At 44.2% G+C, this 26159-nt stretch overlaps 1 protein-coding gene across 1 annotated transcript in view; it reads left to right on the forward strand.

Moving 5' to 3' along the window:
• PLCXD3 (phosphatidylinositol specific phospholipase C X domain containing 3) overlaps window positions 1–25991 on the forward strand; it is a gene marked incomplete at both ends in the record, with an annotated part of 84702 nt that extends 58711 nt beyond the window's left edge. The window contains one exon of the mRNA XM_082300968.1: window positions 25835–25991. Coding sequence (XP_082157094.1) covers window positions 25835–25991 — 157 coding nt within the window. The remainder of the gene's footprint in view (window positions 1–25834) is intronic.
• Window positions 25992–26159: the final 168 nt, after the last annotated feature.

Here is a 26159-nt window from a genome sequence, read left to right on the forward strand (position 1 = left end):
GTGGGCTGCATCATAGCAACATCTCCTCCCTTTTTATTATATTGAAATGAGGGAGGGGACTTAAGGGATTTTAAAACCAAACACTTAAAAATGGGAAGGGCTAGTAAAATTAACAACACCATAAACAAAATCCATACAATGTCTTTGACAGTGGAGGGAATCCAGCTGCTGAAGCTCCCAGTGCACAGGAGGAGCTGCAGCAGCAGGTGGGACAGCAGCAGGTAGGATGTCATCACGCAGTCAAGGGTGGTAACTTTAGGAAAAGTGTAACACAAATATAATTAACACAAGTACAATTAACTTAAATAACAATGGCTCCCTTGGGCTCCCCCTCTTTCAATAAAAACAGATCATTTTTGGGAAGGGAAACACAGCAGGGAGTCTGGGAAGGGGAGGGTTTGTTTTTCGGGCCTGGAGGAGGAGTCTTTTTCCTAAGTGGTTTGGTTTTTCTTCTTTTCCAGGCTGTGGCAGCTTCTTTCCTCTGTTTGGCATCTGTAGGTGGTCTCAAAAAGGGTTTGATCCACTTCCCATGGATCCATTTTGGACTCTCTGGGGTGGAAACACACCCATAGCCTCTACCCCAGGTGACTAGGGGGTATGGGCCACGTATTTGTAAAGTATCAGGGTCCTTTATTAGGACCTCAGGTCTCTCATTCAGTCTGTGTTTGGCAGAGTTTGTGAAGTGTCTCATGATGGGAGGGTTGGGTTCCTCATAGGAACAGTTTAAAAAGTTCTAAGTGAACAATGCTTTGGAAAGTCTTATGATGGGGGCAGCGATCTCATTGCCGCCTTTTTGTTGTTCTGACAGTCTTCTTAGTGTTTGATGTTTCCTTTCCACGATGGCTTGGCCTGTGGGCGAGTGAGGGATGCCAGCGATGTGATCCACACCCCACTCACTCACGAATCTTTTTAATTCTGCGGAGGTGTATGCTGGGCTATTGTCAGTTTTTATTTTCTTTGGTGTCCCCAACACAGCGAAGGCCTGGACTAAGTGGTTGACAACATCTTTGGCCCTCTCTCCACGATGGGCTGAGGCAAAGGTTGCGCCAGAAAAGGTATCCACAGAAACATGAATATATTTTTGGCGGCCAAATTGGGGGAAGTGGGTGGTATCTGTTTGCCATACCTCACAACTGCCTAGGCCTCAAGGGTTAACCCCTTGACCTAATGATGGAAACTGATGTTTTTGGCAGTTGGGGCATGTGGCCACAATAGTTTTTGCTTGGTCTCGAGTGAGGTGGAACATTCGGATGAGCGCTGGAGCATTTTGATGGAACGTGGCATGGCTCAGCTGGGCTTGCTGGACTCTGTTAGGCAGATTCGCTAACTCGATGGGCATTGCTAGGGCATCTGCAGTCCTGTTCCCTTCTGCAATAAATCCTGGCAGGTCAGTGTGTGAGCTCTCATGCATGACATAGAATGGTTGCTTTCGGTGGGAGATCAGTTGAATCAATTTTGAAAGCAAATTATGAATTTTTGAGTTTGCAACCTCCTTTAGTAAGGCTCTCTCTGTCCTGGAAACTACACCTGAAACATAGGCCAAATCAGTTATCAGATTAAATGGCTCATTTAATCGTTTAAATGCTCTGACCATGGCTGCAAGTTCTGCCACTTATGGGGATCCTTCGACTACCTGCACATCAGACTCCCACTTTGGAGTGCAAGGATCCTTCCAAGTGATTACAGATTTACGAGATGCACCAGAGCCATCTGAAAAGCTTGTCAGGGCATTTAAGGGTTTTCTGCTTTGAATTTCTTTTGGAATCAGTTTGAAGACCAAAGTAAACAGTCTGTGTTTTGGATGGTGTAGAGAAATTTGGCCTGGGTAGCTGTCTAGGGTGAACTGAAGGTGCACATTGTTTTGAAGGAGGTTATCAAGTGAATCGGTTGTCAATGGTAAGTAGATGCATGTAAAGTCAGACCCTGCAAGGGTGCGGAGGCAGGATCTAGCCTTCATCACCAGCTGAGCTGTGAGCTCCTGTGGTGTTGTGGTACTTTTGGGTGGCTGCTGTGAGAGGAAAACCCACTCGATGATTAACAGGGGATCACTCTGCACCTCGTCCCATTGAAATATCAGCCCGTGGAGGTATGGCATTTCCCCTAAAGCAATAAATTGAAAAGGCAGACCTAGGGAGCAGCGGTGTGCCTGCTGGGACGACAGCGCTTCCTGTACCTTACAGATGGACTGTCTCGCCTCCTCTGTTAGATGCCTAGGTGATGTGAGGTCATCTTTCCCTTGCAGAAGGTTGAACAGAGGAGCGAGATCTTCTGTCGTCAGCCCTAGGAGTGGCCTCACCCAATTTATGGTCCTGCAGAGTTGGTGGAGTTCCTGCAAGGTCTTAGGGTTATCATTAATTTTGACTTGTTGGGGAACCACAGTCTGTTCATGGATTTTCAATCCAAGGTATTTATATGGAGAGGTTTTCTGGACCTTTTCAGCTTGGATTTCAAATCCATTTGCCTCTAAGGCCTTGATTACCTTCCCTAATGTCCACTCTAAATAGGATTGGTTAGGAGCACACACCAAAACATCGTCCATATAGTGGAGCACTACTGCCTTTGCTGCTAACTTTCTGATGGAGAACAGAATGCGGGCAACATACCACTGGCAGATGGTGGGTGAGTTTTTCATGCCCTGTGGCAGAACTCACCACTGGTAGCGCTGCATGGGAGCCTTTCGGTTGATGGAAGGTACCAAGAAGCAAACCGGGGCGCATTGTCTGGGTGTAGTGGGATCGGAAAGAAGCAGTCCTTGATATCAATGACTGCTAACTTCCACTGCCTAGGGAGCATAGACGGTGAAGGCATTCCAGGCTGCAGGGCTCCCATGTCCTCAATGACTGCATTTATTTTCTGCAAGTTGTGTAGGAGGCGCCACTTGTCTTTCACTGGTTTCGCTGGTTACAAATACCAGGGAGTTCCAAGGGCTATTTGAGGGTTCAATGTTTCCCTTTTTCAATTGCTCCTCCACGAGTGCGGTGAACGCCTTTTACTTGTGTTTTTCCAAAGGCCACTGATCTGTTTAGATATGTTTGTCAGAGATTCAATTTAATTTCTGGAAGGGGCACTCCGCAGTGGCCTTTATTAAAAATTCTGGGGTTGAGATGGAATTTCGACTCGAGTCCCCTACTGGGACATGAGACCCCTGCCCACAGTGTGAACCCAGAGTTAATTGCAAAAGGACGGACTGATGCTATCAGTCCCTCTGGACCCTCAATTTGGATAACTGCCCTGCTTCTCTGGGCAGATATAGATCCCCCCGCGCCTGTCATAATACCTTCTGCCAGCTGCAGCTCCCAGTGTGACGGCCACTTGTGGGAAGAAATGACTGTCACGTCTACTCCCGTGTCCATCATTCCTGCCAGGCTGATGTCCGAGCCTTGGCAAGACAGTTTGCAATTAAGCATGTGTTTGTCGTTCTCAACTACCTCAGCCCAGAAGACAGAAGGTTTGTAGTCCTGTGGCAGACTGCTGGGCACGAGAATAGCTTGGGCCACAACCTGGTTAGCAGCAAGAAAAAAGGGAGGGTTAACACACTGGATGTTGATAGTAAACAACCCTTGTGGCCCCACTTGAACAATTTCTGGTGTAACACAAATGTCAGCTAGTGTGTGTACAACATCTTTTAACACAAACAATATACAGTCTCTCAGATTCTCACAACTCACAACCATTCTCTGGTGTGTTACCAAATCCATTTGAGTTGCAGTGGTTGTGGTAACAATTTTTCTGGCGGCAGTTTTTTTTATTTGTTCCCCTGCACGGCCCTGCCAAACCACGCAGTCTTGTCAGTTTTTTGGCTGCATCCCAATGGTGGCAGGCGATGTCATTTGCCCTGGGGAGACAGCTTGGAAACCCTGATTAATTGGAGCCAGGGCTTGGCAATTTTGGGCTAAGTGCCCTGATTTGCCACACGTGTGACAGACCCAATTAGCATTTCTTTTGTCCTGAGAGGCTGTAGTTTCAGCAGCGGCTGCAGTTCCTATTAAATTCCCCCATGTTTTTAAATTTGGCTGGTTAATTGGCACTAATGTCATGCAAGCACGAATCATTTGGTTTAGGGTTGGTGGAGGATTGAATGGAACACCCAAAATCACTCTTTTACAAGCTTCATTGGCATTAGTTTTTGCAATTTGCGTTATAATATGCTCTCTTGTTTTTGGATCTTCCACTTGTCTTTCCACTACGAGCCTCAGTTTATCCATAAAATCAATAAATGGCTCATTTTGCAGTTGCCGAATCTCTGTATAATTCAATTGAGGCGCTAATTTAGGGGGCATCTAAGAACACTTGCTCTGCCACTTGCTTTACAGCATTCAGGACTGGCTCTGGTGTATTTTGAGCCTGGCTCTGTGGCTTGGCTAATAACCCCTGACCGGTAAGGTGATCCATAGAAACCATTGCATTGTTTGGATCCTGCAGTAAAATTGGAAGGAGCTCTCTTAGTCGTTCTCTCCAACTATCATCCCACATTTGAAATTCTGATGGGGAAAGCAAGCAGGAAAATATGCCTTTGATATCATACGGCACCATCACTGCAGTAGTGAGGGTTATCTGCAGGAGGTTCTTAAAATACTGACTTTCCCTCCTAAAATCCTTCTGGGCTTTGCAAAGCTCTTTCAGCCCTGCAGGATCAAGAGGTTTCCATGTGGGATTATTGCCTGCTCTGTCATAGGTAACAGGAGCGGCGAAGGGATAGGAGGAGGCTGAGGGGGCTCCCGGACCCAATTTCAAGACAGCGTCAGTTCCGGGTTCTACCCTGTGGGAACCGGAAGTGGGGGTGGTGGGAACCAGGAAGTCCTCCACAGTGGGCAGGATTGGAGGACAAGGAGGAGTGGACACAGGATGGGCAGCGATTCATGACGCAGGGAGCAGTACCCGACATGTGGGAGGAACCAGAAGATGTCATGTCTGGGGGTGGAGATAGGAAAGGCGTGGGGGGGTGAGAGCGAACGGGATTGCGGGAAGAAGAGGGGGGAGGGTTGGTCTGTGCCATGCAGTCTCCCCCATTATGTAGACATATGGAGTGGGGGGCGGATAATGGCAAACAGCATTTAGAACAGTTTTCTGGGCTTACAACTGGGGAAGAGGGCGAGGGATACGGGGTTTGGGAAGGGGTCGAGGCAGCCTGGCCAGGGTGGTTGAAAAGACCGAGAAGGGTCAGGGAGAAGGTAGCAACCCTGTGCCTTTGGGCTTTTTAATCTTTTTGGTTTTTCCAGTGAAGGGGAAGTGGGGTGAGGGATACGAGGAGAGGAAGGAGGGATATGGGAAAAACTGGGGGTCGGGTTTTGTGCTTTTCTTTTACTTTCCGGTCCACTTTATGTAAGTCTCGCAATACCAAAACTAAGGGGAGATATTTTTCTCCAGAGGTGTCTCCTTTCCAGTTTAAATCAGTAATTTTATCACTCACAGGCTGCCAGAAGGCAGGTGATTTTAAATTTGTGGGAGACGCTTGAGGAAGGCAAAAGAAAAGCCAGCGAACCAACTGTTTTATCAAACCCTTTGAAAATTTAAACCCACTAACTTCAAGGGATTTTGCAACTTGGAGAAAAACCTCTTTGGCATTAAGAAAGTTTTGAAGCTGTGGCTTTCTCAACGCTTTTTCCACCTGCCACCCGCAAAAGGAAAAAAGAAACAAAAAAGTCTCAGGGACCGGGGATACTCACACAAGTTTCAGTTCAGCACAAATCAGCACAAATTCACAGTTACAAGCATCCGGTCCTGAAACTAAAAACACGGGTGGAGTCCTCTGAAGCTCGGCTGCTCTCCGAGGTCAGTTCAGTGCAAAATAAGTGGGAGTTAGCAACCTTCTTTCAGGGCACCACTCCTAAAACAGAGTGAGCTGCACCAAGGGGCGTTGGCAGCTCCAAAGTCACTTTTTTCGCTGTCCACCGACAGCCACGATGTCACAGGGATCCGCTTGTATGAGCCCCACACTTGGATGCCAACCTAACACAGTTCTATCCTCACTGCACAAGCTCTGGTGTGCCCTCGATCAGAGAGAGTCCAGCTGCATTACTTCTGTGCGTCACAGAAGCGACCTCGGCATCAGGAAAGGCACTGGCTGGGCACGCTCGCTGGCTTCTTTGTAGGGAGACATGGCAGGAGCCGATGATCTAGGCTCACGTTAGTTTGGAGATAAAGGAAGAGACAGGGGGTTCTGGTTTGGCTTCCAACAGGTTTATTGTCAGAAGCTTAGCAACCAGAATATGGCAATAATCTTAAACTTCCCGAGAGCCTTTTCCCTCAGTTTTATAGGGGGTTTGAAAACTGCAGGGAAAGGGGAAAACAACCAGTGAGTTACAAAGCAGGGGGCAGGATACAATTCAACAAGATCCAATGGGGGAAACTGGGAGGCAGGAGTTATAACAAAGAACCCATGAACAACCAAGTAAGAGAGAATTTTCCTGAACAAGGGGAGGCAGTTTGGACCCGGGCACAGCCCAGGGGGGATGCAGCTTAAGCTTCTGAACCGCCCCTCAACCCACCCTCCGAGTCTGTGTCTTGGGGAAACTTGATCCGCGGGAGGGTCTGGGATTGATTGGCATCTTGCTGCCCCAGCCCCGCAGTGGGCTGCATCATAGCAACAGGAAAGGGTCATTTTTTCCAGTGTGCTCACTGCTGTTTCCCAAGGTTTGAGGGGATATTGAAAAGAAACTTGCCTCCTTGTGAGCAGGCTTTTTTCTCAGAGCTATGTTTATTGCGATTCGTCTTGGATTTGCACATCTTATCAGAGAAAAGCAGCTCCAGGGGCACCTCTCTGTTCCCTGCTTTTGGCTGAGAAAATGCTGAAACAGCAAGGACTTGGCTCTTCACAACTTTTCATACTCTCTCAACTATCTGTCCAGCTGTGTGGGGCTTGTGCCAATCACTCTGTGTCAGAAGGAGGATCTGCCTCTGCTAAAGGAACACTGTTGTCACATCCCTTCCTTAGCCACTTTTCTTCATCTCTCTCCTCCCACACATGCTCTTTTTACTTAGATTTGCTTTTTTCCTCTAAGCTGTTGCAAGTAGTTAGCCCAGCAAGCTTCATTTCTACTTCAGCTAACTGTGAGGTGATGGTTAGGGTTTGGGTAGTTAGGGTGAAAATATAAATCTGAAGCCAGACTGTTACCATCAGCCTTTAAAGATGGTAAAGATTTAGGAAAGGATATTTTGTGCCCAGGAATGCTGTTTCAGGCTATTGTCAAGTGCCAGGCATGTGATCCTGAAGCTCATTGTTGGAATGTCATCAAGGTATTTGTGTGTTGTCCAAGCCTGGTGCTATTTCCATGAAGAGTAGGAGCACATGGCATGGGGTGTGTCTGTGACCAGTTTGGTCCATCTATGAAGCAGCCTTCTGCTTAAGGTGAAGGACAGGACTCAGCTGAGACAGGTGAGTAAGGTCACTGCTGTGGCACTGCAAATGAGAGCCGTGCTCCTGCCCTGTTTTCACACCAGGCACAGTGAGGTCTTCTGAGCCTGTTGCTAATTGCAGCTCAGAACATTTGGCTGATAATGATCTATCTCACCTAGTGGTATTTGCTGCTGGTTTCCTCTCTCCATCAGACAGTGTTTCACTGCTGTTGGTGTCTGGCTGTACTAGAACAGGAGACACATAAATCCAGCTGAATGGTTTTCTCTTGGTGGAAAGCACCCTCATTTGAGCTCTGCAATCTGAGGAATTTTTGTGGAGGTATTCATTCATGTGATGAACATCTGGTTTGGTGGGGTTTTTTTCCTTCTAAGCTGTTTCTCATAAGAAATACAGGTGGATTGTTGTTTGAGAAATATTTTTCAGCTCCGGAAGGACATTGCTTTGTCCTTTAATAACTGGAAGTATGAGTATCCAAAAGAGATCTACAAAGATGCAGAAGAGTCTAGAGAGATACTGTATGAAGAGTGGCTGAGTTCACTTGGGCTTGTTCAGCCTGGAGGAGTCTCAGAGGAGACCTCATAGCAGACTGGAGCTTCCTCACAAAGGGAAATGGAGGGGCAGGCACTGGTCTTTCTGTTCAACAGTAACAGGACCATGGGAATGGCATGAAGCTGTGTCAGGAGAGGTTGAGGTTGGATATCAGGAAAAGGTTCTTCACCTAGAGGGTGATCGAGCCCTGGAACAGGGTGCCCACGGAAATGGTCACAGCACTAAGTGTGGCGGAGTCCAAGAAGAGTTTGGACAATGCTCTCAGGCATATGGTGTGACTCTTGGGGTTGTCCTGTGCAGGCCAGGAGTTGGATTTCAGTGATCCTTGTGGGTTCCTTCCAAGTCAAGAAATTCTATGACACCATGAAATAATGTGTTTTATGGAGTGACACTCAGGATCAGTTACTGTAATTCCCTCTCAGTAACCTTCTGGACTCCTGTCCTGCCAGCATTGACTGTACCAGCTGCCCAGCTCTTCTGAGAAGAAAGGGTGTATCTCTGGAGATACAGACTCATACCTGCTTGTTGAATGTTTTGTAAATGGTCTGTGTCTTTCTCCAGGCCACTCTTTGTGAACTCGTGTTGTCTCTTAAGTAACATCTCTGTTGATGCATGTTATACCAATGCACTGGGTCACACTGATAGAGGTTGAGCTGTCTGGCAGATTTACCCCAGTCTGTGAGGCAGAGATATGCAAGGTCTCTCTGCCTGGTCTTTGATGCAAGACAGGTGCTTAGCTGAGACTGACCATCAGCCTCTAGTGTGAGAGTTTTATTGGAGGAAGAGGACTGCAGCAGCTCTGTGATGAATGTGCAGCTTGGTCTGTAGTCCACAAGAGGAGTGTGAGCTAGTGCAGGGGATCTCATCAAGCACCATGCCTGGCTGATGTGGCAGGTCTCCTTTTCCTTGTGCTGATGAGGCAGCATGACTCAATGTCATGATGATGGAGAAGGGAATGACTTCTCTTGGCAGCCTTTCCTCCCAGATATCTGAAGTGAATTGACATTAAGGCAGGGGAGTAAAACCACAGTAAGAGGAAGATCAGATTTGTGTTCTTTTTAGGTAGTATCTAAGTACATGGGACCTGATGAGATGCATCCCAAAGTCCTGAGGGAGTTGGCTGTTGGAGTTGCCATGCTGCTGTCTGTGATGTTTGAAATTCATGGCAGTCAGGTGAAGTCCCAGGCAACTGGAAACGGGGGAAATGTTGTACCCATTTTTAAGAAGGGTAGAAGGGAGGACCCTGGGAACTACTGACCAGTCAGCCTCCCATCTCTGCCAGGGAAGATGGCGAAAGGGATCCTCATGGAAGTTACACTAAGTCACATAGAGGACAGGGAGGTGATTCAAGACAGCCATCACAGCTTCACTGAGGGCAAGTATTTCCTGGCCAACCTAGCAGGCTTCTGTGGTGGAGTGACCACGTCACTGGACAGGAGATGTCATCTGTGTTGACTTTTGTAAAGCCTTTGACATGGCTCCCTGCAACATCCTTCTCTCTAAATAAGAGAGATATGGATTTGATGACTTTGGTGAATGATGAATGGCTTGGATAGATATCCAGAGTGTAGTGGTTAACAGCTCAGAGTCCTCCTTATGGACATCAGTGACAAGAGGTGTCCCTCAGATGACTTTTAAAGATCCATTTCAACCCAAACAGTTGAGTTATTCCATGACCTCTTTGCTATAGTGTTTCTCAACCAAGTATCTCTCTTGGCTTCTCTCCAGGGGGATTTTACTTTATTGCTGATGCATGCTCTGTAGTCCCCTGGTAAATTTTTACAAGATATATAATGTATTTTTCAGTCTACCTTTTCCCTGATGGTTGGCAACCATGGTTCATTGCTGTGGAGTTCTTGTTAAATAAAATATGAGATCAATTGAAAAGTTATCAGTATTACTGGAAACATGAGACTTCTCACAATGTCTGCCTATTTTTAGTGCTGATCAGAACCAGTAAGAGTGCTCCAAGTAACCAAATAAATTTTTGTTTTTAAAGCTAATTTGAGACCACATCAGCAGTATATTGTTTAATATTTTATTTCCTTTGTTAGGAGTTTGGTCTGCAGTTGTTAGTATTTTAGATGTGACATTAAGTGCATGTTTGTGTGAATTTTTTCAACCCAGAGATTACAAAACCATTTATTCTCTTTCCTATCAATGCAGCTTTTTATTGAAAACTGCAGGTATTTTAAAGTCTACTCTTTTTTTTTCCCAGGAATTCTCCTTTCAGTGTTTTTCCCCAGGGAAAAATCTATTTTAGCAAAATGCTTTATATCAAAACATTCAATTTTCACTCCTATTAATTCTGTCTTGTCTTTAGATTTATGTTAAAGTCTTAATTGCAATATTTAATGCTGTTTCTATATACACAGCTTTTCATTTTTAAATTCAGAAATAGGTCTTGGGCTTTATTTTGTGGAAAGGCCAACATTTTGGTTTTGCTTTCTAACATGAAACAAAATCACATTTTACAATGCTGGAGTCTATCAGAACAGCAGTTCTTGGTTTCAGAATCTTTGCTTTAGATCTATTTCATACCACAGCAGATATCTAGCACTGAAGCATTCAACCTTTGCCAACTCTTGGTATCACTGTTTATCAAGTGACATCTTTTTCTCTCATTCCTAATATCCATTTTGACTTGGCTCATGACTATTAGAACCTGCAGTTTTATCTGCTATCTATAAGGTGCATACCACCAGCCAAGCAATGCAGCAGTATTATTAAGTGTATTAATTAACCTGGTGTGCCTGATAATAAACACCATAGGAGGATGGAGTTCTTCAAGGAGACTCTATTGTCTAAGTAATATTGTGTCACATTTCAGGGTCCTTTACTTTTTTTGCAGGAGAAATAAATCAGAATCTGTCTTTAATTTTTCTCTGAGAAAGTTCAACTGCTTTATTTTGGCTAAATAAAGAAGTTAAATGGCCTGACTACCTTCTCCAGAATCTAAAATTATTTGAACTCAAGGCAGACAACATGTTGGCAGATAGCCTAGAGGTAGTGATTCAGGACTATGCCATGTGGAAGAGTCTGACTCAGCTTTTTGACTGATCTGGATTTTGCTGCCAGTCATGTTATGCTGCCACTGATGGTATCATCTAGACTTTTCAAGACGGTTAGCTATAGAGTTAAAAGGAAAGATTACTATTATTGTTTGATTACAACAGGTGCCAGTAATGAATGCTAAAAAGGGTGTCTCAGAGGTTAGCAGAGCTATCTAACAGAATGAAAGAAGCAGATATTATTTCCTCCAATATCTCCCCAAAGCCTTCTCTTCTCTAGGGAGACTAACCCCAGCTCTCTCTCATGCTGTATTCAGAGGAGAGGTACTTTAGCTCTCTGATCATCTTTGTGGCCTCCTCTGGATCCACTCCAACAGGTACATGTCTTTCCTGTGCTGCGGACCTCAAAGCTGGACATAGTGCTCCACGTGGGGTCTCATGAGGGCAGAGGGGCATAATGACCTCCCTTGACCTGTTTGTCACACCTGGTATGGCCCAGTGCAGCTGGTAAATAATGCATAATGCAGTTGATAAAGTATTAAGTAGTGTATTATCAACTGAAATAGACTTTGGAAATCAGAAATTAAGTTAGACTTTTTAGAAGTACCAGGCTGTAGAAATGGTAGCATTCCTCAAAGATCCTGGTCATCTTTAATTTTGCCACTAAGGACCTTGAATTCTGTTGTAAAGAATAAGAGAGTTTGCTGATAACACAGAATAAGAGACTGTCGTTTTAACTGAGGAAAGCTGAGGGGTAACATACAGCAAAACCTGGATGCCTGCAGAAGACATGAGATGAAATTCAGTGGCATAAAATGCAGGGTGTGCCGGTTTGGCCAAATCTAGAAATACATCCTCTGAGAGAAGGCGGGTCACAACCATCCCTCCCCCACCAGGTTCAGGAAAAAAAAATTTTCCTCGAAGGAAAGTGAGAGAGATAAAAACTATTTATTTAACAAACACACAGAAAAAGGATAATAATGCTAAATAATAAAACCTCCCTCTCTGCTGAGAGAAACCTGGGAAAATTTCAGAGTCCTTCCATAGATCTCTCTCTCCCCCTTCTTGGAGCTGGGACCGGGTGGTGGGCCCACCTCCAGGGCCAAGGCCTCGATGGAAATTCTTCCCGATGTATTCTGATGTTGAAACAGTCCAGCAGAGGGAGAAAAAAAGGAAAAAACAAAGTTCCAAGAAAACAAAATTTCAGCTCTCCATCTCTCTCCGGAGAAAGAAAAAAGAGCTGGAAAAAATGGCCGAAAGCAAGCTGGGTGCCTTCCCCACACTCGCTCTCCTGCCACAGCTGAAAAAAAGTCTCTATCTCTGTGTGATCTTGAACAAGCTGCAAACTGCTTTGAAGAAGTTTTGCTCAGGTTTTCCTCCCCCCTCTCAGGCTCAGTTTAAAGGCACAGAAAGGCACAAAATTAATTTTCTGGGCATAGGGCAGCGATAGGGGATACACATCACAAAGTCACCCCAAGACACAGGGCCATATTGATGGGAGCATGCTCTTGAAAGACAGGATCTTACCAGCTGGGAATGCCAGGCACGGTAGCTACTGTAGCGTCACCCACGGTTGGCTAAATCTTAGGCCTTGGTGGAAACTGTGTGGAAGAAAGGGTGGTATCCTCTTGTTGTGCACCTAGACATTTACAGCATGCACAGAAAGATACTCATACTACCATCCGAGGTGTGGGTAGGATATCTTTTTGGATGCCCAGTGCAATTTTGGTCATCCATGTTCTGAGGAGTAGATAAAACTGGCACAGTTGCAGAGAGGGACTATTAACTAGAAGAAACAGGGAGTGAATTGCTGAAGATGTCGAGAAAGCTTGTCTTGTTTATCCTGGCACAATGAAGCCTGAGAGGCTCTGTGATTACCTACTCTCTGTAAATATCATGAGAATAAATACCAGTGAGGGAGAACAGATTAGACTAAGGGCCAGCATTCTTACAAGAGCAACAGGTATACACTGACTAAATAAATTTAAGCTGGAAGTGAGAGAAGGGCTCCCTACAGTGAAGTTTTCCAGCAGTTTTCCAGCTGGAAAAGTGGGAGTGAGAAAACTGACTGCTTTTAAGATGAGCATCATCAGCTTTTGAAAGAGGAACAGAGTTCACTAGTTGGCAAGTTCCTCCCAGACATTCTACAGGAGAATGTCATGGCTGCTAACCTCCCTTAGCAGAGGCAGCTATGCATGGTCTTGTCCATGGCATTTGCTTTGTCACTGGAGATGGGAGGACAGGACCTCACCATGTTCTGCTCCCCACTGGTCTGCTTGTGGGAGCCCTGGGAGCACTCCGGTCTTGAGACATGGGATGGCGACTCCCGCCTACGGGTGGGGAAACAGGTGCTCTTGTGGGTTTCATTCATGACCCCACTGGTTATTAAGAAGTCAGAGAAGTCTGTGTTAGGGACACAGTTCCCCAAGGTGGGACCACCTTGGCAGAAAGTTAACCTGGTGAGCCTGTCTCCCCCCGCTGTAAAAGAGCACTGTAAAAGAGCAGTGACTATTCTGTAATATCTCCTGGGTACTGTATTTTGGATAATTATAATTGGCATAGTAAAGGGTTTATCATATGAATGCTTTAGGCTTGTTAATTCTAGGTTGTGAGAAAAGTTAAGTAGAAAGAATGAGGAATAGCTCTGGGAAGGCTGCTCCTGGTAAATGATTCACAGCAATGCCCAGGATGCTATTTAGGAGGATAGTACCTCTGGGATCCAGCTGATTAACAAAGCTTGTTTAGCTGTGGGAGTCCAGAACTAGAAGCCAGAAGATGTATAAATTATAATAAGCAGCTTAATCCTTCTCTGTGGAAAGATGAAGCAGTTTTTGTGGAGGAGTTAGTAGGTGTGTGCCTGTGGCCCAGGCACCAGGCTGGGGTTGTGGGGCACGAAAGCACTAGAAGTGGCCATGAGAGCAGAGAAATAACCATCCTTATTATATGTGCTGTGTATCCATTTGGTACATGCCTTGCAAGGGAAATGATAAAGCCAGCCTTGCAGATGAAGGCTGGGTGAAGAAAAAAATAAGACACCAGGAAGCAGAAGAAGTGATGCCTCAGGTGGAGAGATGTGCAGAGAGGAATTTGTGTGCTAAATGAAATGTGCTGGGAAAACAGAATTGTAAATGTTGTTGATTCTATTTGTCAAATGGGACTAACCTGAAGACTAGTTGTATTTGAAGAATATATGTTAGAAAACACTTATGAATGATATTTCCTATCTTAGTGTTTTAGAAATATTGAAGTGTTTTGACAGTTTTAAGAGACCAAAGAGTGAGAAAAGAATGTTTAATTGGCTACGCTGAATATGAACTACACATTTAATATATTTTTAATTAACTAAAAAACTGTGTGTTCCTATATCATTTTGTTTCCACCATCTAATTTTCTGACTTGTTTTAATCACAACATCATTCAAATCAGAGCTGTAATTATGCCCAATTTCTGTTACTTGGATGTGCTGCCTGAAATCCTTACTATATTCTTTGCGTCTTGCTGTCCAAATAGCAGCAGGGATGAAAAACTATTTCCCTTTTTCAGAGGTAATTGTTTCTCTTACAATTTTCCATTTAAACTTTGTTAGGTGGATTGCTTCATTGTAGTCTGTTTGCTGAATGTTTCATGAATAAAGCATGTTTTCACCTTTATTCTAAACACTAAGAAAATATTAAACTCCTGGGAATGATGTAAGATGCACCTCTTTACTGCAATTTTCTCTTTTATATATGGGTATTTTCCTTGCATTTTTCACCTTTGCCTTCCATATGAATTATTCTACATATATCTGTCTGAATAGTCTATTGTGAAATATTCTGAACTAGGTACTATGGCAAACAGTTGCCTGCAGATTTGTACTTTTTGGTTGTCTCTGTATTCAATAGCAAAGAATTCAAATATTGTTGAGATTCACTTTTATTTGAAGGTATCTGCAGGAAGAAACAGTTTTGCAGGCTACACTATTATTCTGAAAAAAAAAAATCCATGTTTTATCTATTTACTTAAGTAATTTAGATTTATTGTAGTAATGATTTCAGTGGAAACTGTACGATGATGTGTGAAATTCTGTTACAAGTTGTATACCAGAGAAATAGTGCTGGCAGTCAGAAGTTTCTTAAATAAACCTTGCCCTCCACCTAGCTGCTCTGCTTTCTCTGCTAGTGTTACATACCTTTTTACTAACTTTTCCTGTTACTCAAAAGTGGGATTTTTGTAACCACTCTGCTAATTCATCTGTGTTCCAAGGCTCTGGGCAGGGCTAAATGCTTTTAAAAATCACCTCTTCTCCTTTGATGTGGTAGATTCTCTTTCATTGTTCTCCATGTCAAATTTCAGAGTATTTCCTCTGTGTACTACCTATTTTTTTCCTCTCTAAATCTCTGTCTTCTTTATTGAATCATTCAAATTTTATATTTTCAAGAATGTGATTTTTTTTAACAAGGAAATGAGCCAGCAGCAGCAAGTGAAACTCTGAAATGGTTGCTGAACAGTTCTATACCTTGAGTCCCCAGCTAAGTTCCTCAGCAGGACAGCTCTTTGAAAGGTCCCAGATAACACATGGTGGCAGCTGTTGGAGAAGACAAAGCCCTTGGCTGAGTCTGGTGGAGGGAACTTTGGCTGTGAGTTGTCTGGTACTGGCTACAACATATGTCTGTGACAAAGCAGTTCCGGCTCTGCAGTCAGATTCTAACACCTGATTTGAAAGCTTTAATACAGGTGTAGTGGTTTGGTTCGAAATATCCATTACTTACTTATTTTGCTTCTGTGAGATAAGAATTAGGAGAAAGCAAAGCAGGCACAAAACTTAAAAGAATATAAAGAAATTTATTAACAGACCTAAAAGAAAGAAAAAAAGTCAGACTAAACCTTCAGAACACTTCTCCTTCTCCCACTGACAATGTAAAAAGACAACCCTTGAGATTCCCATTCAGTTTACCACCTCTATAATAATCTCTTTTTCAGTTCACTTAGGGAGAGTAGTCTCTCTTGCTCATGCTATGGAGACATCTCCACAAGAACAGTTCCCTTATGGCTTCAATGTCACAGCAAGACAGCCGCCCGGGTTGGTTCTCTGCTCACATGTGAAAGTCCCTTCCCTGACCTAACAGCTTTCCCCACAACTGTTTTTGAGGGTCCAATCTTGACCTACTGGGGTACCATTTTAAGGTTGAGCTGTTCAGAAGCAAAGGTTCTCTTCACCTCTCTCTGGGAGCATCTTCAGCTCCAGGAACAGAGGTCTTCTTCTTCCCTGGGAGCAAGGGTCTTCATCACTTTCATCTCTCTCTGTTCAAGCTTCTCATCAAATCACAGCTACTTCAACATTTGCTTATTTCAGCACAGGTACTTTTGCTCACAGTTGCAATTTGAACGCTCCACCCCCCATCCTTTCATGAAATTACAGTGGGTATTTTGATGTACCATAGTCCATCACCATAGCTTTACAACAGAATTTCAGCTTCTAAGCTTGAAGCATCTCCTCCTCCCTCAGGGTTTCAGCTCTTCCTTCTTCACTGACTTTGGTGTCTTTATGGTGTTTTCTTCACTTGCGTCCACCTTTCCTCTTCCTCTGACTCGGGAGAGGATTGATGTCTGCAGGCTTCATCTGTTCTGGACAATCTTACAGCACTAAGAGAGTTAATCTCACCCAGGCCCCGCAGCTGGAATTCGCCTCTCACTGTTGGTCACATGATCTTTGTGGGGCAGTGGCCTCAGATGAATTTTGGCCACGCTGGGCGAGGGCCAGGCTGGCCGAGCCATGCAGCAGGGCTGCCTGCGCGGAGCAGGGCTGCGGGGGCTGGCGCGCACGGAGCAGGGCCGCGGAGGGAAGAGGGACACGGAGGGAGCAGGGACACGGAGGGAGCAGGGACACGGAGGGAGCAGGGACACGGAGGGAGCAGGGCTGCGGAGGGAGCAGGGACGCGGAGGGAGCAGGGACACGGAGGGAGCAGGGACACGGAGGGAGCAGGGCTGCGGAGGGAGCAGGGACGCGGAGGGAGCAGGGACACGGAGGGAGCAGGGACGCGGAGGGAGCAGGGACGCGGAGGGAGCAGGGACGCGGAGGGAGCAGGGACACGGAGGGAACAGGGACACGGAGGGAGCAGGGACGCGGAGGGAGCAGGGCCGTGGGTGGAGCAGGGCCGCACAGCTCCAGGGTGGCTGTCTCCTGGCCGGCCCGGCTCGCACTGAGGGGGCTGCGCTGGGTGTCCAGCGAGCAGAAGCAGCTGAGATTTCAGCCAAGCTGTGCCGTGGCTGACCCAGCTGGGCCGCGCCCTGGGCCCTCAGTTACCTGTCCAAAAGCTGGAAGCAAGAGAGCTTTCCCGGGGTTTGTTCGTTTTTAAATGTGGATCACAGAGGCGTGTCAAGCTTCTTAAGTGGCTTTAAAAAGTTGCCAATATTCAAACTAGCCAGTTGATTGGTTCTGTCGGGTCTAGAGGAAGCTGTAAGCACCTTTTTGCAAAAAAGCACTTTGGTGGCTGATGGAGCTCTCTTTAACTAAAAACCCAAACTATGCTAAACCATGACAACAGGGATTCAAGTGTAATGGGTATGTGAGTAAATCATAACTCTTTCTAAGAGTTATGATTAAAGAACTAGAAGATGGGGGAGGAAAAAAAACCCAAACCTGTAGCTGTTCCCTTGATTGGTGACAGATATTTTGTTCTGTAAAGCAGAGGTTTTCTGTTTCACAGAAAGGGGAATAAGTTCCAATTCCTATTTCCCTATCCATGCATATTGTCACTTACATGAATTTCTTAATGTTTCTTGAACAGTCAGATTTCTACGTGGAACTGGGAGCAGGACAAACTGTCTCAAGCAGATAAAATATGCCTTGTCCAGGTGCCTGTGTAAATGAGTGTTCAGGTTTCGTGTTTGTGCTACAAGAGGTTGAAAGGAATGATGACTGAGCACCACTCTGACGTCCCTGATCACCACTCTGTGATCTCCAAGAGATAACTGATTAACATAGAATCATAGCATGGTCTGTGTTGCAAGCAACCTATTAAAGGTATCTCATGCCAGACCCTGCCATGGGCAGGGACAACTTCCACTAGACTTGGTTGCTCAAAGCCCCATCCAAACTGGACTTGAACACTTCCAGGGACGGGGCATCCATGACTTCTCTGGGCAACCTGTTTCCATGCCTCACCACCCTCAAGATAAAGAATTTCTTCTTAATCTAAACCTGCTCTCTTTCCGTTTGAAGACATTCCTCATGTCCTATCATTACCTGTCCTTGTGAAAAGTCCCTCTTCGGCTTTCCTGTAGGCCTCATTTAGGTACTGGAGGGTGTTCTATGGTCTCCCTCTCTTCATGCTGAACAATCCCAATTCTCTCAGACTGTGTTCATAGGAGAGGTACTCCAGCCTTCTGCTTCAGCCCATCATCTTCATGGCCTCCTCTGGACTTATTCCAACAGGTTCATTTCCTTCTTTTTTGGGGACTCCAGAGCTGGATGCAGCAGTCCAGGTGAGGTTTCACCCCAGCGGACCTGAGGGGCGGAATCCTCTCCGTCAGCCAGCTGGCCACACTGCTCTGGATGCAGCCCAGGTTGGCTTTCTGGGCTGCAAGTGCACATTACTGGGTCATGTTGAGCTTCTTATCCACCAGCATCCCCGAGTGCATCCCTGCAGTACTTCTCTCAATCCCATCAGCCCCCAGCCTGGGGGGTTGCCCTGACCCATGTGCAGGACCTTGCATTTGACCTTGAACTCCATGAGGTTTGCACAGACCTGCCTCTCAAGCCTGTCAGGTTCCCCCTGGATGCCATCCCTTCCCTCCCGTGTGTCGACTGCCCCATGCAGCTCAGTGTCATCAGCAAACCTGCTGAGAGTGCCTTCAATCTGACTGTCCATGTGACCAAGAAAGATGTTAAACAGCACCAGTCCCCATACCAACCCTTGGGGAACACCACTTGATACAGCTTTCCATCTGGGCATTAAGGCGTTGACCAATGTTCTTTACGTGTGACTATCCAGAGAATTCCTTATCCACCTAGTGATCCATCTACCAAATCCATGTCTCTTCAATTTAAAGACAAGGATATCATGACCATGTCAAGTTCTATGCACAACTCCAGATTAGAGATGCAGTTGATAAGCTTCTCTAATTTGATCTGCTGAACCACTGAGGAAAACCAGCCTTTGAACAGAGACATCCTCATAGCAAGTAGTATTTTTCCTTTCAATCCATAGACTATTGTGTATTTTCTGTATTAGGGTAACTCATGTTTTACAAGGCCTTTCAATCATAATGTAAAAGATAAATGCCACATTTTGTATGGCAGCAGCTCAAACTTTTAGCTCTGGCTTTGCCACTTCAATTCCCTACTGCATTTACCAAGAGAGTAGCCAAAATACTATCTCCTTAGTGAGATCTTTTATACTTCAGAGTCCACTGAGTCCTTTTCCTACTGCCTGTATTCCTAATGCTATTAGTTAATGCTCTAAGTGCAATGGCTAAAAACAGGGAATCAGGGAAAAATGGGATGCTGAACATTAATTACCTCCAGAAACCACCATTTGCTGCTATTAAATATCCCATTGCATTTTTGTACAAGATGTAGGTTTAACAAGTTCAGCTGAACTGGTTTTTGAAGGGAGGGCAGGAATATTCCTTTTGAGCTCATTTCTGCGTCCCTTTATAAATGAAACCCAGAAAGGCAACACCAGTTCAATCAGAGAAGGAAGATGTTTGGCCCTTGGTGACACTGCAGAGTATGCTGCTAAGATAATTACATTGAAAGATGCATCTGACCCCAGCATGCTTGTCTGTGTCATGTGTATAGATGCATTTCCAAATTGTATAAAGCAACTGAGGATGACTGAGTTAAAGACAAGTTTTCCAGAAGAATAAATTCAAGGTTGTTAGATACTACTGTAGGTAGTTCTTGCAACAGGGCAGCTCATGTGCAGTAATGTTAATTCAGGATCCAGGGAAAGAAATTCCCACCCAATGCTGCCCAGATTTTATGGTTTGGGTCAGTCTGACCTTGGTGGTGCCAATTTTATGACAATGCTGCTGCTGCCTAAAGAGGATCCTTGGGGTATGGAAGTGCATCTGAGGAGTTCCTTTCCAGCCTTTTTGTGCTGAGCTCATGTAAATCTCTGTGCTTGAGTTAATTTGATCCTTGTTTGTCACATTTCAACAGTTAGGAAGGACCTGTTATAAACTAAAACTTGTCAATGAATTAGGGACAGAGGGAGAGCAAAACCACTTGTTTTGTTTCTGTTAATTCAGACCATTTCCATGTGCTGTATTAACTTTGTCTGTACAGGTCTATTAGCACAGCTGAGAGAACTGTAAATTTTATCAGGGAGTAGAAATAAATGTCTGGCATATAAAAGCAGAGGACCTTTTAAACTAGTTTTACCATAGAGAAAATTACGGTAGAATGATGTAGTGTAGAATGGTACCTAAGGCTTATCGTTCACAGGGGAAGTTATTTGCAGATGCAGAGTAAATCTTTAGCAGGAGCAGAGTGAGGGCATGGTGAACGCCCTTGAGCAGCGTGCCGTAATGCCATTATTTCTGGGTACTCCCACTGAAGCTAATGAGGATGCATAAGGATGTCTGTATAGTGGTGCTCTGTGTACAGAGAAAGGTTGTGACATCTCCCTCACTGGGGGCTTATAAATAGATTAAATTGAACATTTACCAGGAGTGATCTGTATCACTGATCTTTGTGTAGTTGATCCTGTTCAGGGTGGGCTGGATGAACGTGAATGACTTTTCAAAGTTCTTTCCAGTCGTGATTTTCATGCTTCAGTGACACACAGGTAATCCACTGCTCCCACTGAAGCAGTGAATTCTCAGCATCCTTGAAAAGCCAAGGTGAGCATATGCTGAATTACAGCTCTGAAATTCAGTGTTCTTGCAAACAGTGATAAAATTGAACGGAGAGGGGGGAAGTTAAGGAGTATAGGGATTCTGATTCAGGCTCGTGTAAGCACAGCCTCCTGCACATGGGTGCTGGTTTTGTTCAGCAGTAACACCTATTTGCAAAAGACTGCAAGGAGTAGGGTGTGTGCTTCACTGGAGAGGGAAGAAATGCCACGTCAATTTGCCCTGTGCAAGGAGACCTGCTGCAGTTCTCACTGGTGTTACGGGTAGCGGGCACTTAATGCTTGGCAGCATCACACCCTCTGAATGGGACCAGTTTCTCACTGTGGATTAGGTTGTACTGACTCCCTGCACTCCAGAAGAAAACCTGTTCTGTGCCTTTAATGATCAAACCCATTAAATAGTGAATAGACGTTCTGTTTTGTGTTTGAGTGGCTGCTTTTCCTTCTCCTCTCCCGTGAAAGCTCTGCGGAGAGGAGCGGCTGTTGCGCCATGGGAGGTCCTGTCTTAGAACACAGCTGTCATTAGTCTTCTGTCACATTGTCAGGCTTTCATGACTCAGGCATTAAAAAAATCAGATAACCAACCCTCTTTCTGAACTAGAATAGCCTAAGAACAGTTTTTTAAAAGCAAATTTTAATACAGCTAATTAGATCATATTTTCTTTCTGAAAGCTTTTAATGGGACTCACGATTTTACTGCTTGAACTGAAGCTACTTGGATGCTTAATTATTATTTATTAAACAAAATTCAATACCACTGAAGTCACTTGAGAGCTTTGATAGATTTTAAAAAAAGAAGAAATACATCTTGAATACTCAGTAGCTTTAAAAAGGACAATGCCTGTTTTGTAGTTGAGGTCAGTATTTCTCAGCAGAGCTCCTTTAATTCATCAGAAAATGGTTCCTGAAAGAAGAGAACAACTTAAAAATAAATATGTGCACATTTCTGCCTATATGAGCAAGCAAGCAGAACAGGGAAAATAGAGGTAATAAAAGAAGTGTCAAAGCTGAGCCTAGATTTTACTATGTTGTAAATGAAAATCTTTGTAGCAATGCTATATGAGAAAGTACGTGGCTCCTCACGAAAAAAAAAGGCTGAAAATGGTGATGTGGGACATGTTTGCAGTCATGTTGTAAACCGTCCTGATACCCAGGTCATGCCCAAATTATGAGTACCTCTGACTGATATAGTGAGATACTACCTGGAGATAAAAGCTTAGGTCTCAGAAGAAATACAGCCACATAAGTATCTCTGTGTGGCTTTGCACTGTCCAGCACAGGTAGGTCCCTATCACCCAGATCTCCACTTTCCCCCTTCTCATGCAGTATTTGGCAGGTGGAAAGGCTGCTCCAGAAAGCTGCTGGGCATCACGGGTGGTGAATTGGATCTGTCTGCTTATGCATAGGGGCAGTGATGGTGGCTGGGGCTGGACCACAGCCCTTCCCGTGAGGTCCTTCCACTTCAGTCAGTCACATGGCTTTACTCCCGCCATCCTGGTAGTGAGGGGCAGCAGTCTGGTACCTCCTAGTTTCCAGTTAGCAAAAAGAAATTAGATACTCTACATATTCCTTCAGGCCAGAAAATTTATCACCAACATTACTGATCTTAATCCATGGTCAAACCCAGGTAACATGCCATTCCCCTCCTTCCCTGCCAGTGCTCAAGCCTCCCAGCCCTGTGTCTTTGCACTCCCTACACTATTGGTACCACTAGCTCCTCTGCTTCCACCAGGGATGTGGAAAAGCAAGTTGACTTCCGATGCTGCTTTGTGGGGCAGTGCTGCGCTGGCCTGGCAGGGTTGGACCTGTGAAACTCCAACCTAGGTCAGAGGAGCTGCAGCAGGTTGAAAAAAGTGCCTCAGGTAGTGAAATAAGAGGAGAGGACTTCTCTTTCTCCTGGCACAGGTCTTGCAGAGGAGCACACCTACTCTCCTCCCTGGCTCTAAGCAAAGACAAGCAGCATCTTCTGTGCCATGTGGCTCTGGGTTACATAGTGGCTTTGGAACCCGTAGGGGTTAGAAATTATTCCTTTTGAGAACTGGGATTGTGGCTATAGGGGCTGGACTGTACCAGCTGTGGGAGGCACCTTAAAGCATGGATATTCTCCATAGGAGAGCCAGGACTTGCCTAACACAGAGGCAGTGATGCTCTTAGGGTTTGCAGGCTGAGAGGATTGTGTGTAGATGCTTGGGCATAAAATCATTCCTTACCAACCTAGCAAGATGGATTTGGTTTGCGTGGCATGGTTTTGGTAGCAAGGGGTGCTATAGGGTGGCTTCTGTGAGAAGTTTCTAGAAGCTTCCCCCATGCTTGACAGAGAACCACACAAGAATATCTATGAAGACCACGGTACATACTGGGCTTTTGTGAGCTCAGTCATGTAGGTGGTTTATTCTCCTGACTAAAACCCTTGGTGAGAACAATCATTAGTTTGAGGTACAATTTGGAAATTACAAGGCAGGGTGAACAAGGTTTGTACTGCTATCACAAAGGCACCCTGAGGACTATTAAAGCAGGCTTATTCTAATAATTATTGTGAGCGTGTGACATATTTGTGCTGAAACAGAGCAACATGTGGTTTCTTAGTGTCATTGGTGTAATCCACTTTCAAGATGGCACTAGGGGAGGAAGACGATCCATATGGTTTTTTATTAATTTCTGTCATAAACAGAGCTACAGAGCCTAGATCAAATCTTTAAGGTCAGTGGAATCTTTTCTTCAGCTATCTCTTTTCTACAGGATTGTGTTACTTGGTTTTGCTATGGAAATAAGCTTTTTGTTTGATAATGTGATTCATTTCTGACTTTAAATGCTCTCTAGTCTCATGAACAAAAGATTTCCGTGACTTTATCTAGCAATTTACGTATGAGCAGAGGGTCATGCAACTGTGTTCTGTGTGAAATATCAGTAAAACAAAAATAACCCGTTCAACTAACCAAGCCAACTGCAGATGAAAAGGCAAGGCAGGCTAACTTAAGATAAAGCACTAATCAAAAGGAGGCATGACTGTTTGGTGGAGTCTGACTTACTAAGAACACATTAAGAAAGGAAAACAGTATTTCAGTCAATATAGGTAAGTGTATGGATGGCAAACTCTATGGCGTGAAGAAAGAATTACATCAAAACTAGCTTCAGAACAAGTAAAAGACACCAAAATAAGTAAATTATGCCTCAAGGGGGAGTAAAATATCAAGGTCATCAACTTATGCAGAAAGAAGGAAGGAAAAATATGTGCCCACCTACAATGAATCAGTTCACCTTTAAACCTGAAACTCCTTGGGCTTAAATAGGATGGTATTAAATACAAAAGTAACATACTGCCATCTCGTAAGTTCAATCTGGTATCTGTGTGCAGAGTTCAACAGTACCTTTCACATGTGAAGGTGCAGTGGAGTTTACAGCTACTCTGAGCTGCCTTTTATCACCTTGGTGGTCTGTGCTGTTCTGCTGAGATCTGTCTGATTGCTTGCAGATCTTTTCAAACACTCCAGGCATTGCTGGGTATTTAACACCTGACCTGTGCTCTGTTACAGTTCTACAGAGTGCAGCTTTTCAGGATTACATAAACTTAAATCTGAAGGTGTTGGCTGGGTTCACAAACAGCAGAATGCTTGAATTTGGTTTTATGGGCTGCTATGCATAGAAGTGCTTCAGTCATACTGAATCAATGACTGAAATAAAATGTATTGCTTATATGTGGATCTCACAGATTCAAGTACATTTTGGTGAAATAAAGCCTTAGTATTCTCCTGTGAAATCATAGAGAGGAATTTTAGCTGCTTGGGTTTTATTCTGTATTAAATTATTTTTAAAACTGACTGATTCTAGTAGCCACTGACAAGTACAATCTCTGTCTGCTAATAGTTCTTTTCTTTAGATCTGTTTTCCCAATTTTGAGAGAATTAGGTTCAACATGTTCAGCTTCATTTAGATTACTGTCTGACCAAAATTTTCCGTGTACCTTGTGTCTGTGCAAAAGGCTGCACAATATGCTGGTTTAGGGGAAATCACATATTTATAGATCTTAGAGCAAAGGGAGAACAGAATGTTCATCTAAACTGACTGCAGCCCTGCCCAGACCTTAGGTTCTTTTATTTAACTCAGCAGCTTGAGGTTGACCAGGAGTATAATTTTGGAACTATATCCAGGCTTGATTTAAAGACTCAAAGTGCTGCACAGTTTGTCACAGTCATTGGGATTTTGTACCAATGGTCAATTACCCTTTCTCTGAAAAATGCCCTTTCTCTGAAAAATGTGTACCTTATTTTTTTGGAACTCTGGTAACATCTTTCTTCTAAAGACTGGATTTTGCTGTTTGGCAGCCTCAGCAGGACTAAGGAGCCTTTTATTTTTCTTATAGATATTTGTTGTTAGTTTGTATTTTCACAGAAAAATATCAGAAAAATTTCTTTATACTCAGAAACAGTTAGGCAGATATCTTTTATACCCCAGTATTCCTGTGCTAAGGATTTGACATAATTAAAATGCGCCATTTTAGAAAAGAGTTGATGTGACTATGGTGCTTTTTATTTCAGTTACTAACTATGGATTTCTGATTAATTAATTCATGGCTCGGGTATCAATACTGGTGAAGAAAGAGTTTTTGGTATATGCTGTACTTCTGTAGGAATCATGGTTGCTTCTGTGTTCCTCAAAAATACTATTTTCAGCATTTCCTTGAGTGTGTCAAACATGCTTTGCAAATGGCTTGAGTTCTCAGTGGCTTGTTTTTCCATAAACAATTTCCTTGGAGTCATATGGCGAGATGATATCAAAAAGTATCTGGTCCATTCCCTTGTGCGTAGGCAGAATCAGTAATTACTCTGAGCCTGCATGATCTTCCTTCCATTCTTTTCTACTGAGAAGTTGAAGTACAATCAACATATTATTTCCTCACAGAATGAAAATTTAAAAGAGTTTTTAAAAAGCTTGAGCAGTAACCTGTATCCTGTCTGACTTGGTTTCTTTCCTTTAGAAACGAAGTAAGATCAGTTGGAGTCGCTGTCAGTAAATCCTGCCTCAATGCATTTGTCTTGCTGATTTATGAGTAATTATTGTTCCTCTTCTCTCCTTAGGGCTCTTCCTGCAATGATGGAGTGGGTCCGAACTCAGAAAGCAGGAGAAAGTGGTGTGAATATTATCACTGCAGATTTTGTAGAACTTGGTGACTTTATCAGCACAGTCATAAAGCTCAACTATGCTCTGGATGAATGTGAAGATGACACTACTTGATAATACTGTGATATGTGTGTTGTTGCATTATTCAGAATTTGAAAAAAAGATTGTATTCTAAAAGGATTATATTGTAACACACTCATTTTCTTGTAACACACTGAGGTGTTTAGGGCTTTAGTGGGTGGGCATAAGGGAAATGTTTTCATCATTTATGATCATTTTTCA

This window comes from Coloeus monedula, assembly GCF_965178545.1.
Source record: "Coloeus monedula genome assembly, chromosome: Z".
Taxonomy (NCBI): Eukaryota; Metazoa; Chordata; class Aves; order Passeriformes; family Corvidae; genus Coloeus; species Coloeus monedula.